We start from the raw sequence: 16,739 nt of genomic DNA on the forward strand, positions 1-16,739 counted from the left end.
TACCTCCACACTTGCGTCCGCTACCTTGCTCCACATTACACTTGCTAAAAAATGCAGCTGTTAAGATCATGTTGATTTTACTAAAACAGGTGCAACAACAATAAAACACTGCATTAAAGAAATGAACAGGTTGAAACTGCCATAGAGGTTCAGATATTCTTGGTTTCCTGTGTTTAATCATTTGGCTCCACAGTTTGTGAAACATCTGTGTTCATGAGAATTAACAGTAAATGATCTATTATAATTATATGTAAGCTTGTTAAGTCAGAAAATGTGCAGACATAATCAGACAAAAAAAAAAATCTCACACAATACAGACAACCACTTATTGTATTTGAAGATTGATAACGCTCAGTGTACTATGCATGCAACTCTGTTTACATTAAAACTACAATTTTATTTCATTTCAATTTTCAGTGAAATTGTTGTGTTTAATAACTGATCAGTGATGGATAAAAACAATTTATGGGAAAATTCTGATTAAAATCGGAAACAACTTTCCTGTCAAACCTTTAGACGGTCTCAAAAATACAACTCACTCCTATTGTCAGACACCATCAGCATAAACTGAAAGATTATAGTGACCACCCTCACTCAAAAAACGTCCTCACACACTCCTTTAGAGAACTGAAACTTCATACTGAATTGTACATTTTTCACCCTGTTCTAAGCAAAGTAGGGACCTAAACAAAGTGCAGCACTTCGCTGAAGATCCTGGGAAATATTAACAAAAACAACAAACACCCTCACAGTCCAAAACCAAGAGAAACCATAACAAACATCACTAAAGATCATGTGCAGCTCTGAATATACCAGTAAAATAAAAACATCCCCAAACTTCACTACTGCTCACTACAGGAAAGAGATCTAGCGATGAGACCGATGAGCTTTAGCATTAGAGCTTCTCACTTGAGAGTAAACAATGTCTTCAGGCTGTTCTCTCTTCACTCGTCCAGGTTTGGGTTTGTTCTCTTTGAAATGGATGGGAGCGTAATTCAGACTCTCAGCAGTCTGTGAGGAAGAACACAGAAGGTTAAGTAAGTTCTGTGTGGGTTAAACAGTATAAGCATCTTCTGAAAGTGGTACAGATCACAGGTGTTACCTGATTGGTTGTGTTCTCTGCTGATGAACCTTGTAGATTTTTCCCTGTGGTGGAAAAAAGAATATACAGCATCATGTTTAGTTCAGGCAACATTTTTTATTCACCAAGTTGACATTTGCAGTACTTTCACTACATTTACATTCATAGTTAGTTTGCACAAGCATATTGAATACATTCACATTACATATCTAAATGTTACTACAGTCTGTTAAAGTGTTATATTCCAGACTACTTTGTTCAGCTGAAGAAACTTCATGGGAAACACCTAAAACCTCTTACAACTCATCATTTGGTGGTCAATCAATTTTGTATGTAACGCATAAACTCTTTTTCATATTTTCTATCAGGATAATATAATGTAATCTATGGTAATATTAGGTGTTTTTTAGTTATTATATGTTTGGTCCAAGGTGCACTCATTTTCGTAATGTTTGTAATTGTGCTGTTTTATTATATATATATATATATATACATAAAATCAGCAACTGTCAAATTCTCCACTCACCACTGCCGTGGTCACTGTTTCTCCTCTTAAAGATTATAATGGTTTCAGCAGAGATCAGAACCACACACACTCCCAAAGCTGCTCCCAGAAAGATTACAACAGGATCCACAGGCCCCTCTGAAATAAATAAATAAACAAATCAACAAATACATATTTACATAAATGCATTAAAATTTGCTTAGAAAAGTTTACATTTATTTAAACTGAATTTAAATGTAAGTTTACATAATTTTTTGCTTACATTTTAAAGAACATAAGCTACCTTACACACCCTGAACAAAAATGTTTCATTCATTTGATAAAACAGCTGCTTTTTACTCTTATATACATGAAGATTATTTAGATATTGTTACATTATGACTCCCACTCACAATATTTTTAGCTCTGTACTTCAAATTTAACTGAGTAAGATTTTATTTAAGTACTCATACTTTCATATGTTTCTCTGTTCTTGTTCCCCTCCTGAGAACTATATTAGTGAATGTATGAGTGAAGCTCAGAAAACACGTATAAAAAGGTAATGAAGCAAATTGTTTTTCTCAACAGTAAATGTGTTGTTGCTAAGCAAAAGATAAATACTACATTAGAATAAATGTAAATAAATATGGATACAGTACAAAGTAAGTATTTCAAGATTTCAACATAATATTTGGTGTCTTGTGAGGTAGTTAAAAAATATAGGGTAATGTATCAATTTGTGCAGATTCGCTGTTTCTGACTAAATTTAAAGAAGTGCTGAATTTATTTCAATTACAGATTAAATTATTATTTGTGTTTATTTTACTATTACAACTTTTTTGGGCAAATAAACACATCTTACATAACTTGATTTAAACATATTTATTCTTAAAACTTTTGCAAATACTGAATGTAAAAAAGTTCTCCCTTGGAATGACAGCAGGGTTAAATACTTATAAAGATGGCATGCAATATAATTACCTCAGTCAATAAAGTGAAAGAACATCACTTCTAATATCTACATCCATCACACAAGTCACCAATGACCAATAACTTTAAAATTCTTAAATATTACTTACTCAGTTGAACTGATGCTTGATTGCTAACAATGATTTTCCCACAAGCGGCCACAGCGCAGTAGTATGTTCCAGCATCAGAGTGGCTGAAGTTGTTCTTGGAGAAGCTGTACACAGAGCTGTGTGAAGAAGAGCTGATCTCACACTGACGGCTGCTGCTGTTCTGATGAGTGTAAATGATTTCAGGAAAGGATTGTCCTGCAGCAGCTCTGAACCAGAGCACTCGGAGTTCAACTGCTCCGGTCTTAGAGTGGACCGTGCACTGCTGAGTGACCGACTCTCCTGGAGAAACTGACCTCCATGCTGGAGTTTGGACAACTGATACATTTAACTGAGGTTGAGCTGGTCAAGAAAATAAAAGCATTGCAAAATCTTAGTGTATATTAATATTTTTGACACAGGCATATGTTTTATATGATAATGAAGAGTAAAATCCTAATATCATCACCTGCCACGGCTAAAAATGTGCCATTAGAAAATGTAATGGTTCTTTCATCTCCTTTTCCACAGAAGTACATTCCTTCATCATCTTTAGTAGTTTGTTGAATAGTCAGAGAAAAATTCTTGTTTATTTTGAATCTGATTTTTGAGTCTGATGAAAGAGTTGGTTCTTTAGTGGGTAACTTCACTGCCACTTCCTGAGGTTCCTGTCCTGATCTTTGTTTGTACCAAACCCAATTATTATTAGGAAACTTTTCTACAAATTTGCAGTGTAGAGTAACAGGTTCACCAGGCTCAGCTGGGACAAATGATGCCTCAGAAAGATCCACAGTTTGAGCAGAACCTACAAGATACAATATATACAATCAGATCAGAGCTAAACTGATAAAAACAATAGCTAATAACATTTTAACAAGCACAGTTAAAAGCAAAATTTAAGAATTAAGAGTTATTAATGACAGAAGATCTTATAAGAAGCTCATGAACGTACTTGTTATGTAGAGACATAAGAGTAAAATCCGTATCTGAGCCATCACCATAAAAGAATCCAGTCTTCATTGAAGTAAATTTGAGAGGTTGCAACTGACAAAAGCACCAGGTTAGCATGCTGGGTAAGTGAGTGTAACCTCATTGGCTGGAAAGAGTCACAGCTTTTTTTTTTTTGCTTTTTTTTTCTGACTGCTTGATGAATTCACATTTGGCCTTCAGAAGTCTTTTGATCTCTTGGTCTTCTTTCATGTATTTTTAAATCTTATGATTAATTGTCTTGATTTGAAAACACGTAAATACACCATCAACTGAGTACTTCTACATTTATATTCAGATTTCCAGCATTAAGCAGATGCTTTTATCTAGAACACCTTATAAAAGTGCTTTCTTGTCTGTTAAGAGAAAGTATCTTTGCTAGTTACAAATATGCTAGAGAGAGATCCGGTCCTGAGCTCAGATACTGCTAGAAACTAAAGCCCAAGTTGATAGATAGGTGGGAAGGAAAGCATTAGTTGGGTGTCATCAACATAGCAGTGGTAAGAGAAACCATGAGAGGATATTGTGTCACCAAGAAAACGAGTGTGAAGTGAAAGGAGAGTAAGACCCAGCCCAGGACACCAGTGGAGAGCCTGCATGGAGAGAATGTGGACCCTCTTCCTGTTACCTGATAAGTCCACGCCTCCAGACTTCCGCATGGAGCCAGTGAGTCCAAGGTCGGTGAAGACAACCAGTCTTAAGTAGTTCTACACTAATTACATATATAAACCCATTTACAATAAAGCTTTAATCTGTTCACACACACCAAAATAAAGCTGTACCCTGTTCACACACACCAAAAATAAAGCTGTGCCCTGTTCACACACACCAAAAATAAAGCTGTGCCCTGTTCACACACACCAAAAATAAAGTTGTGCCCTGTTCACACACACCAAAATAAAGCTGTGCCCTGTTCACACAGACCAAAAATAAAGCTGTGCCCTGTTCACACACACCAAAAATAAAGCTGTGCCCTGTTCACACACACCAAAAATAAAGATGTGCCCTGTTCACACACACCAAAATAAAGCTGTGCCCTGATCACACACACCAAAATAAAGCTGTACCCTGATCACACACAACAAAATAAAGCTGTGCCCTGATCACACACACCACAAATAAAGCTCTGCCCTGTTCACACACACCAAAGATAAAGCTGTGCCCTGTTCACACACACCAAAAATAAAGCTGTGCCCTGTTCACACACACCAAAAATAAAGCTGTGCCCTGTTCACACACACCAAAAATAAAGCTGTGCCCTGATCACACACACCAAAATAAAGCTGTACCCTGATCACACACACCAAAATAAAGCTGTGCCCTGATCACACACACCAAAATAAAGCTGTGCCCTGATCACACACACCACAAATAAAGCTCTGCCCTGTTCACACACACCAAAATAAAGCTGTGCCCTGTTCACACACACCAAAAATAAAGCTGTGCCCTGTTCACACACACCAAAAATAAAGCTGTGCCCTGTTCACACACACCAAAAATAAAGCTGTGCCCTGTTCACACACACCAAAAATAAAGCTGTGCCCTGTTCACACAGACCAAAAATAAAGCTGTGCCCTGTTCACACACACCAAAAATAAACCTGTGCCCTGTTCACACACACCAAAAATAAAGCTGTGCCCTGTTCACACACACCAAAAATAAAGCTGTGCCCTGATCACACAGACCAAATACATGTTGGTATATTAATAAATAAACCAACATATGACATCACTTTTGAGCTGATCTTGGAAGAACTGACTTGCCTACACAAATGCCCCCCACTGTCAGTGGTTCTCAGACAGGCTTTAGCTGCTGAGGAGAAAGAACCTTCTCCAGACTACTGCCAGATCCTTTACTGAGGCAGGAAGTGAAGATCACAGCATATCCCTCAATATCACTGATACATCACAGCACAGAAACTACCCAAGGCACAAAGTTAGAAGGACACATATCCTGAAGACAAAGGCCTTCAATTCAGTTCATCACACTGCTCATGAACTTCTTTAGGACAATGATTGCAACATTATTGGCAAAGAGACTGAACTTCATTTCAGTTAGCAGCAAATAGCTTCCTAATTAAATTACAGTTAGAAAAAAGTATTTTCTGATTAATTCCACACAGTGTGCCACATTTTGGGGGAATGGGAGAGGAAGAGATTAGGTCTTGGATGGAATTCCTCAAGGTAGTGCAAGGTTTCAAATAAAATCTCATCATGACTATTAGTAAATGGTAAAAGCACATTTTCTGTCATAGATTTGTAATATTGCCTGCATCACGACTCTCCACGACATTCTCCTCCAATTTTAGAGAATCTATTAATGATCAGGGTCACTGGAGCCTCACCTGCTTTGTGGAAGACAAACAGAAATGATTTGGGTCACATTATATTTTGATAGTCATCTGTATATGATCTACAGATGTTGAGGTTTAAAGACATCAACAGTCATATTGTTGAAACTGCAGGAGTTCATCTGTTAGCTCGTCTGTTTTTGTGTGTTTTTAAGGAATTACCCAAAAGTCGTCTCCTCTTTGGAGCAGCACTGAAGGAATTCCAAATGCTATCAAACATTTTGCATATTTCATTTATCTTGGAAATAAATGGTTCCTTCCATTGTTTCCTTAATAAAATCTTTGTAAATACATATATTTAAAAAATCTCCACAGTAATATAAAAAAAAAGATTAATGAAAAAATTACATTTCTTTAATGTGACATTTTCCCTTCACAGTTTTATATTTACATGGGGCACATGGAGTATTGGGAGGAGGGGGAGGAGCCAACCGTGACATTTACGATCATGACAGTACATTTACATAAACATCACTGAATTCCAGATAGTTACACAAAATTAGCTTATGATATAAAGGATTCAACAAGAAATACATGTTTATTTAACATTTGAAAGTTATTTGTGATGTTTGATGACCACTTCTACATGGAGCCAGTGATTCCAAGGTTGGTGAGGACATTCCAGTTTTGAGTAGTTGTAAAGTAATTACACGTATACACCCATTTATAGTAATGCTGTACATGTTCACACACACCAAAAGTAAAGCTGTGCCCTGTTCAAAAACACTAAAATGAAAGCAATCATCTGCTCTGGAACTGCGACCCTAACTGGATTAAGCAGTCAACGACGATGATGATGATGATGATCTGCTCTGGATCTACTGCCGTCCTTTAGTTGCTCAGGTCAGAATAATTACATTACTTGTTTTGTGGAAATACAAAACCAGAATGATGTTAAGAGTTGATGGTATGTTCATAAATAAACCAGCATATGACATCACTTGTGAGCTGATCCTGGAAGAACTTACTGGAAGAAAAGTGAACACATTTTCTATCATAGCTTTGTAACATTAGCTAGAAAAAAGGCTAGAATTACATTCTCCTGCAATTTTAAAGAAACATTAAGCTGTTCATAATTTCCTCTGCCTAATTATTAATGACCAGGGTCACTGGAGCCTCATCTGCTTTGTGTAAGACAAACAAAAATGATTGGAGTCACACTGTATTTTGAGGGTCCTCTATATACAAACCGGATTCCAAAAAAGTTGGGACACTAAACAAATTGTGAATAAAAACTGAATGCAATGATGTGGAGATGGCAAATGTCAATATTTTATTCAGAATAAAACACACAGATCAAAAGTTTAATTTCAATTGTAAATTAATTAAATTGTAAATAGTTCAATTTAAGGGAAAAATATGTTGTTTCAAAATTTCATGGCGTCAACAAATCCCAAAAAATTTGGGACAAGGCCATTTTCACCACTGTGTGGCATCCCCCCTTCTTTTTACAACACTCAACAGACGTCAGAGGAGACCAGTTTCTCAAGTTTAGAAATAGGAATGCTCTCCCATTCAAGTCTAATACAGGCCTCTAACTGTTCAATCGTCTTGGGCCTTCTTTGTCGCACCTTCCTCTTTATGATGCGCCAAATGTTCTCTATAGGTGAAAGATCTGGACTGCCTGGCCATTTAAGTACCTGGATCCTTCTCCTACGTAGCCATGATGTTGTGATTGCTGCAGAATGTGGTCTGGCATTATCTTGTTGAAAAATGCAGGGTCTTCCCTGAAAGAGATGACGTCTAGATGGGAGCATATGTTGTTCTAGAACCTGAACATAGTTCTCTGCATTAATGGTGCCTCTCCAGACATGCAAGCTGCCCATGCCACAAGCACTCATGCAACCCCATACCATCAGTGATGCAGGATTCTGAACGGAGCGTTGATAACAACTTGGGTTATCCTTGTCCTCTCTGGGCCGGATGACATGGCGTCCCAGTGTTCCATAAAGAACTTCAAATCGTGACTCATCTGACCACAGAACAGTCTTCCGTTTTGCCACACTCCATTTTAAATGACCCCTGGCCCAGTGCAAACGTCTGAGCTTGTGGAGCTTGCTTAGAAATGGCTTCCTCTTTGCACTGTAGAGTTTCAGCTGGCAATGGCAGATGGCACGGTGGATTGTGTTCACTGACAATGCTTTCTGGAAGTATTCCTGAGCCCATTCTGTTATTTCCTTGACAGTGGCATTCCTGTTTGAGGTGCAGTGACGTTTAAAGGCCCGGAGATCACGAGCATCAAGTAGAGTTTTATGGCCTTGACCCTTACGCACAGCGATTGTTCCAGATTCTCTGAATCTTTTGATGATGTTATGCACGGTTGATGATGATAATTTGAAAGTATTTGCTATTTTACGCTGGGTAACACCATTCTGGTATTGCTGCACTATCTTTCTGTGCAACAATTGTGGAATTGGTGATCCTCTTACCATCTTGGCTTCTGAGAGACACTGACACTCTGAGAAGCTCTTTTTATACCCAATCATTTTGGCAATTGAGCTAATTAGTGTTGATTGGTCTTCCAGCTGTTCGTTATATGCTCAATTTCCTTTTTCCAGCCACTTATTGCTACTTGTCCCAACTTTTTTGGGATTTGTTGACACTGTGAAATTTTGATTCAACATATTTTTCCTTTAAAATGTTACATTTAATCAGATTAAACTTTTGATCTTTCATCTATGTTCTATTACGAAGAAAATATTGACATTTGCCATCTCCTCATTATTGCATTCAGTTCTACAGATGATCTACAGATGTTAAGGTATAGAGACATCTACAGTCATATTGTTGGAACTATAGGACAGTTGCTTATCTATTTGTTGTGTGTTAATTACCCAAAAGTTGTCTCCTCAGCAGGGCAGCACTGAAGAAATTCCAAATGCTTTCAAATGATTTGCATAATTCTATTCTTGGAAATAAAAGGTTACTCCCATTGTTTAATTTATAAAGCCATTGTAAATACATTAAAAATATATTTTAAAAAAGACTGCAACAATATCAGAAGACCTCTGAAAAATGTTTTCAGTTTTTAATTTTATTGACAGTTTTAAATGTATATTCATGGCAGTAAATTTGCATAAACATCACTGAATGAGCTTATGATATAAAGGGTTCAACAAACATACATGTTTATTTAATGGTTGACAGTCATTCAATTTGACTTATTTTCTTCTTTTTTCAGCAATATTGTGTTTCTGAATTGTTCTGAAGTCAGAAACAGGGAAGAATCTCACTCGGGTGAAAGTGTTCTCCTTCAGCAGTCGGTTCTTGTCAGAGAAATTTAAAGGTGCAAAACCGAACTCTTCTGCATCGGAGTCCTATTTCAAAATAAATATTAAAATAAGTTAATGAATGGGATCAGTGCTGAAATATACAACTCCATTAAGTGTCAAGTATCAATCATTTGATTCACATTTATTTTCTTCATTTTATTTTTACTTTTCAAGTAAAGACAAAGAAATTATGTACTACAATTTGTACAAAAATATGTAAATGTATTGCCTGTAGAGGATGTACATACAATCACTTAGAAAATCAATAAAATATGAATAATCAATAAAATCAATAACAATTTGACTTGGGGTGTTCAAATGTATGCATCTTTCTTCAGTTCAAAAACTCAAGACTGAGGAAAAGAAACTAATTGTTTGCATCAATATGTCTGTGTGAAATGCATGCAATCAGAGTCTGGTGAAGGAACAATATAGATTTGTCTAATATAACTGTTTCCAGTATTCAGCTGTATGTTTTGTTCATTCTAATAGTCCCTAATAAATCATACTGTGGCCTAACCCACATCAGGTCTGTGTGATCTTAAAGATGATCTGGGTGTAATTTGAGTCTGTTTAGAGAATTTTGGGATGTAATTAGAGAAACAATTTGGGTGACTATTGACTTCTAGTGTCTGTTAGCAGAGTTTGCCTCACAGTTCCAGATTACAACTGACAAGGTAAGTGAAAAATTGGAGGTGAAATTGTTTAAACTGAAACCATTAAGATTAAGTATTATGCATTAATCTAAGATAAATTGTTTACACACAGCTTGATTAATCACAGAAGAACAAGACGCTCTAAAGCAGCCTCACATGAGCCCAAGGTCACCATGCCCAGTGCCAAGTGTTGTAGTATTGGGTATAAAACCCCCCGGCATTGAACTGTGTAATAATGGAGCTCCATCACTACCTGACATCACAAATGATTTTGTGGCTGAATACAATCAAATAGTTAAAGAAATGTTCCAACATCTAGTTTGATGCAATGCATTTTAGTGTCTCTGACCTCAGTAGAAATGTTAGATGAGCAAGAAAAGATTTTTGTAAATATAGTACATATGACTGTCAACTGATGCATCACATGTTCAAATGTAGTACTTGACAGCTGGGCCTGAATAGCTGCACTGATCTGAACTGGCGATAAAACCAAACCGTCTGCTGGAGGTGTGAACATTTCAGCCTCTTTATCTCTTTATCTTCTGTTTACTATGTGGTGGTGCATGCAGTCCAGGGTTCAAATTTATTCTGAGGAGTGTGTGTGTGTGTGTGTGTGTGTGTGTGTGTGTGATGGCTGTGCTAAACATATAGCAATTTAAATTTAAAACTGTGTAAACTACAATTAATCCTATCATGCTGGGCCCATGCTTTATAGAATATAAATACAAAAAGGAATAATGATATAAATGTTCAGTATTTAATTTCAGTTTTGTTTCCTGTTGTGATGCATGTCATTAATAATAATTGTAATTATTAGTATGATTAATAGAAGGAAACAATTTTTAATGGCTTTTATGGCATAATTAAAAAAATGATTATAGTACAAAGTAGTAAAGAAGTGTTTAAATTAACCTGAGTCCAGGTTAATGTTGCTTCTTTTTGTTGTTACTGATTATAAAGAAAACATTAAACATGCATCAGAATACATTTGATTAACATTAAACATTAAACATACGTCAGGCATAACTTTATGACCACCTCCTTGTTTCTACGCTCACTGTCCATTTTATCAACTCCACTTACTATATAGGTGCACTTTGTAGTTCTACAATTACAGACTGTAGTCCATCTGTTTCTCTGATACTTTGTTAGCCCCCTTATACCATGTTCAGCCAGGACCCCCATGGACCCTCACAGAGAAGGTTAGTGTGTGTTAGTGTGTGTTGTGCTGTTATGAGTGGATCAGACACAGCAGTACTGTTGGAGTTTTCAGTGTGGGTTGACCTTAAGACAGGCCTACAGTGGTGCTTAAATGTTTGTAAACCCTGTAGAATTTTCTAGATTTCTGCATAAATTTGACCTAAAACTGTCAGATTTTCAAGTCCTAAAAGCGGATAATGAGAACCAAATTAAACAAATGAGACAGACATATTAGATGTGGTCATTTATTTATTCAGGAACATGATCTAATATTAAACATCTGTGAGGGTCAAAAGTATGTGAACCTTTGTATGCAGTATTTGATGTGACCCCCTTGTGCAGCAATAACTGCAACTAAGCGACTCTGATAACTGTTGCGTAGTCCTGCACATGAGCTCGGCGGAATTTAGGCATATAAAACAGCTTCAGCTCTGTTCTGTTCGTGGGTTTCCTCCCATGAACTGCTGCTTTAGGTCCGTCCACAAGATTTCTATAGAATTAAGGTCAGGACTTTGACTTCGGCCATTCCAAAACATTAACTTCATTCTTCTTTAACCGTTCTTTGGTAGAAGGATTTGTATGCTTAGGACTGTTGTCTTGCTGAATGACCCAAACTCTCTTGAGTTTCAGCTCCCAGACAGATATCCTGATATTTTCCTTCAGAAATTGCTGGTGAAATTTAAAGGTCATTGCTCCATCAATCATGGCAAGCTGTCCTGGTCCAGATGCAGCAAAACAGGCCCAAACCATGATACTACATGAGGTTTTTATACTGGAATGCACATTACACTTCTCATTTAAACCAAACAGATCTATTTTGGTCTCATTAATCCACAAAACATTGTTCCAATATAATTCTGGCTTGTCCATGTGATCTTTAGCAAACTGCAGATGGACAGCAATGTTCTTTTTGGAGAGCAGCGGCTTTCTCCTTGCACACCCTGCCCCATGCACAACATTGATGTTCAGTGTTCTCCTGATGGTAAACATTAACATTGTCCACTGTTAGAACGGGCCTTTAGTTGCTTAGGATTTATACTGGGTTCCTTTGTTACCTTGCAGTCTATTACATGTCTTGCTCTTGGTGTGATCTTTGTTGGTTGATCACTCCTGGGGAGCATAACAATAGTCTTGAATTTCCTCCATTTGACTGTGGATTGGTGGATCCAAACACTTTAGAGATGGTTTTGTAACCTTTTCCAGCTTGATGAGCATCAGCAGGTCTTCTTCTGGGGTCCTCAGAAATCACCTTTGTTTGTGTCACAATACACTTCAATAGTCATGTGTTGTGAAGATCAGACGGTGACAGATCCAAGACATTGATTAAAAACACCTGACTCTAATTTCACCTTCAAATTATCTGCCAATCCTAAAGGTTCACATACCTTTGCAACTCACAGATATGGAATATGCTACTATTGTATCATTCTCCTCAATAAATAAATGACCAAGTCTAATATTTGTGTCTCATTTGTTTAATTTGGTTCTCTTTATCTACTTTTAGGACTTCTGTGAACATCTAATGAAAATTTAGGTAAGATTTATGCAGAAATATGAAACAATTCTAAGGGGTTCTTGGACTTTCAAGTGTTATTATACATAAATATGAGCTTCATTAGTTGCACAAATACTTTCATAATTTATTTTCTAATACATGGCTTAGCATCCAGTTTTCTTAATAAAAGCTTCAATCCTATCAGGTAAGTGTTACACCAGTGCGTTGAGATCCTGCCACATTTTTTTTTGTTCCTTTACTTTCACATTCCAGAATGTAATGCATTTTGAACAGCACTTAAGTACACACACACACACACACACACACACACACACACACACACACACACACACACACACACACTTTTTTTTTTTTTTGGGTAACATACCTGCTCTTGTAGCACCTCTGCTAAATTGTGGATGGCAGCCTGAGATCCTTTAAATGCATTGAGAGGGAAATGTGTTAGAAATTCTACAATGTGGTGATAAATTCTGTAAGATTTTGTTGATCTGTCTTGTCTTGATGTATTCATCAAGTTTTTTTTTATTATTTAAGGATTTGTTCTTATTAGTGCCATCTGCTCTCATTAACTGAAACAGCTGAACTGAACACTTTGATTAATGTAAATAAACAACTATAAACTAAACCGCTCACCACTGCCATGGTCACTGTTTCTCCTGTTAAAGATTATAATGGTTTCAGCAGAGATCACAACCACACACAGTCCCAAAGCTGCTCCCAGAAAGATTACAACAGGATCCACAGGCCCCTCTGAAATAAATACATAAACAAATCAACAAATACATATTTACATAAATACATAAAGATTTGAATAGAAAAGCTTAAGCCATTCAAAAATATGTAACAAACCATGACAGATTTCATGTTACCAGTGAATTTGTCTATCAATGGTGAAAAATACTACTAAAAACTTTTACTTCACTCTGCTAAGGTATTGTTTTGGAGAAGTTGTATTTTATTTAAATATTATTAAAACGCCATTTAAATTTTATTTTACATAATTTTTTGCTTAAATTTCAAAGAAAAGTAAGCTACCTTACACACTCTGAACAAAAATGTTTCATTCATTTGATAAAACAGCTGCTTTTTACTCTTATATACATGAAGATTATTTAGATATTGTTACATTATGACTCCCACTCACAATAATTTTAGCTCTGTACTTCAAATTTAACTGAGTAAGATTTTATTAAAGTACTCATACTTTCATATCAGTAGTTTCTCTGTTCTTGTTCCCCTCCTGAGAACTACATTAGCGAATGTATGCGTGAAGCTCAGAAAACACACGTATATAAAGGTAATGAAGCAAATTGTTTTTCTCAACAGTAAATGTGTTGTTGCTAAGCAAAAGCTCAATACTACATTAGAATAAATGTAAATGAATATGGATACAGTACAAACTAAGTATTTCAAGTTTTCAACATAATATTTGGTGTCTTGTCAGCTAGTTAAAAAATATAGGGTAATGTATGAATTTGTGCAAATTTGCTGTTGCTGACTTAATTTAAAGAAGTGCTGAATTGATTTCAATTACAGATTAAATTATTATTTGTGTTTATTCTACTATTACAACTTTTTTGGGCAAATAAACACGCCTTACATAACTTGATTTAAACATATTTATTCTTAAAACCTTTGCAAATACTGAATGCAAAAAAGTTCTCCCTTGGAATGACAGCAGGGTTAAATACTTATAAAGATGGCATGCAATATAATTACCTCAATCAATAAAGTGAAAGAACATCACTTCTAATATCTACATCCATCACACAAGTCACCAATGACCAATAACTTTAAAATTCTTAAATATTACTTACTCAGTTGAACTGATGCTTGATTGCTAACAATGATTTTCCCACAAGCCGCCACAGCGCAGTAGTAAGTTCCAGCGTCAGAGTGGCTGAAGTTGTTCTTGGAGAAGCTGTACACAGAGCTGTGTGTAGAAGAGCTGATCTCACACTGACGGCTGCTGCTGTTCTGATGAGCGTAAATGATTTCAGGAAAGGATTGTCCTGCAGCAGCTCTGAACCAGAGCACTCGGAGTTCAGCTGCTCTGGTTTTAGAGTGGACCATGCACTGCTGAGTGACCGACTCTCCTGGAGAAACTGACCTCCATGCTGGAGTTTGGACAACTGATACATTTAACTGAGGTTCAGCTGGTCAAGAAAATAAAAACATTGCAAAATCTTAGTGTATATTAATATTTTTGACACAGGCATATGTTTTATATGATAATGAAGAGTAAAATCATAATATCATCACCTGCCACGGCTAAAAATGTGCCATTAGAAAATGTAATGGTTTCCTTTCCGTGTCCACAGAAGTACATTCCTTCATCATCTTTAGTAGTTTGTTGAATAGTCAGAGAAAAATTCTTGTTTATTTTGAATCTGATTTTTAAGTCTGATGAACTCTCAGTGGGGTCTCTAGAGCCTAACTTCACTGCCACTTCCTTTGGTTCCTGTCCTGATCTTTGTTTGTACCAAACCCAATTTTTTTGAGGAAACTTTTCCACAAATTTGCAGTGTAGAGTAACAGGTTCACCAGGCTCAGCTGAGACAAATGATGCCTCAGAAAGATCCACAGTTTGAGCAGAACCTACAAGATACAATATATACAATCAGATCAGAGCTAAACTGATAAAAACAATAGCTAATAACATTTTAACAAGCACAGTTAAAAGCAAAATCTAAGTATTAAGAGTTATTGATGACAGAAAATCTTATAAGAAGCTCATGAACGTACCTGTTATGTAGAGACATAAGATTAGAATCCATATCTGAGCCATCACCATAAAAGAATCCGGTCTTCATTGAAGTAAATTTGAGAGGGTGCAACTGACAAAAGCACCAGGTTAGCATGCTGGGTAAGTGAGTGTAACCTCATTGGCTGGAAAGAGTCACACCTTTTTTTTTTCTTTTTTTTTCTGACTGCTTCATGAATTCACATTTGTCCTTCAGAAGTCTTTTGATCTTTTGCTCTTCTTTCATGTCTTTTTACGTCTCATGATTAATTGTTATGATTCCATAAACATGAAATAAACCCATCTGTTCTATTATACCTTAATATAGCAGTTTCTGTCAAAAGTTTCTTCTATAAAACTCTAAAGACCCAGTAATAGACATTCAATAATAAGAAAGAATGTGCTTGTAGGCCCAGTAAACAACAAAAAAGACTGAAGGAATCTTTCACACAGTTGCTCTGCTAGATCTGATGCAATCATCAACTTATCTGTAACCAAGTAGAAATAGATAGAGAAAATATCTTTGCTAGTTACAAATATGCTAGAGAGAGATCCGGTCCTGAGCTCAGATACTGCTAGAAACTAAAGCCCATGTTGATAGGTAGGTGGGAAGGAAAGCATTAGTTGGGTGTCATCAACATAGCAGTGGTAAGAGAAACCGTGAGAGGATATTGTGTCACCAAGAAAATGAGTGTGAAGTGAAAGGAGAGTAAGACCCAGCCCAGGACACCAGTGGAGAGCCTGCATGGAGAGAATGTGGACCCTCTTCCTGTTACCTGATAAGTCCACACCTCCAGAGAGGATTTCCGCAGCCAGTGATTCCAAGGTTGGTGAAGACAACCAGTCTTGAGTAGTTCTACACTAATTACATATATAAACCCATTTACAATAAAGCTTTAACCTGTTCACACACACCAAAAATAAAGCTGTGCCCTGTTCACACACACCAAAAATAAAGCTGTGCCCTGTTCACACACACCAAAAATAAAGCTGTGCCCTGTTGACACAGACCAAAAATAAAGCTGTGCCCTGTTCACACAGACCAAAAATAAAGCTGTGCCCTGTTCCAATACAACAAATACATGTTGGTATATTAATAAATAAACCAACATATGACATCACTTGTGAGCTGATCCTAGAAGAATTGACTTGCCCACACAAATGCCCCCACTGTCAGTGGTTCTCAGAAAGGCTTTAGCTGCTGAGGTGAAAGAACCTTCTCCAGACTACTGCCAGATCCTTTACTGAGGCAGGAAGTGAAGATCACAGCATATCCCTCAATATCACTGATACATCACAGCACAGAAACTACCCAAGGCACAAAGTTAGAAGGACACATATCCTGAAGACAAAGGCCTTCAATTCAATTCATCACACTGCTCATGAACTTCTTTA

At 36.6% G+C, this 16,739-nt stretch overlaps 1 protein-coding gene across 1 annotated transcript; it reads right to left on the reverse strand.

Annotated features, from left to right (window-relative positions):
• Positions 1 to 867: 867 nt before the first annotated feature.
• LOC108415788 lies at positions 868 to 15,429 on the reverse strand. The gene is made up of 7 exons (XM_037540368.1): positions 15,347 to 15,429; positions 14,864 to 15,199; positions 14,419 to 14,757; positions 13,235 to 13,351; positions 12,969 to 13,015; positions 9,191 to 9,274; positions 868 to 1,011 (listed from the first exon to the last, which is right to left on the reverse strand). The coding sequence occupies exons 1-7, from the start codon at positions 15,393 to 15,395 to the stop codon at positions 868 to 870; spliced, it is 1,116 nt and encodes a 371-aa protein (XP_037396265.1). The 5' UTR covers positions 15,396 to 15,429.
• Between the last annotated feature and the right edge of the window lie 1,310 nt (positions 15,430 to 16,739).

Source organism: Pygocentrus nattereri, chromosome 8 (genome assembly GCF_015220715.1).
Source record: "Pygocentrus nattereri isolate fPygNat1 chromosome 8, fPygNat1.pri, whole genome shotgun sequence".
Classification (NCBI taxonomy): domain Eukaryota; kingdom Metazoa; phylum Chordata; class Actinopteri; order Characiformes; family Serrasalmidae; genus Pygocentrus; species Pygocentrus nattereri.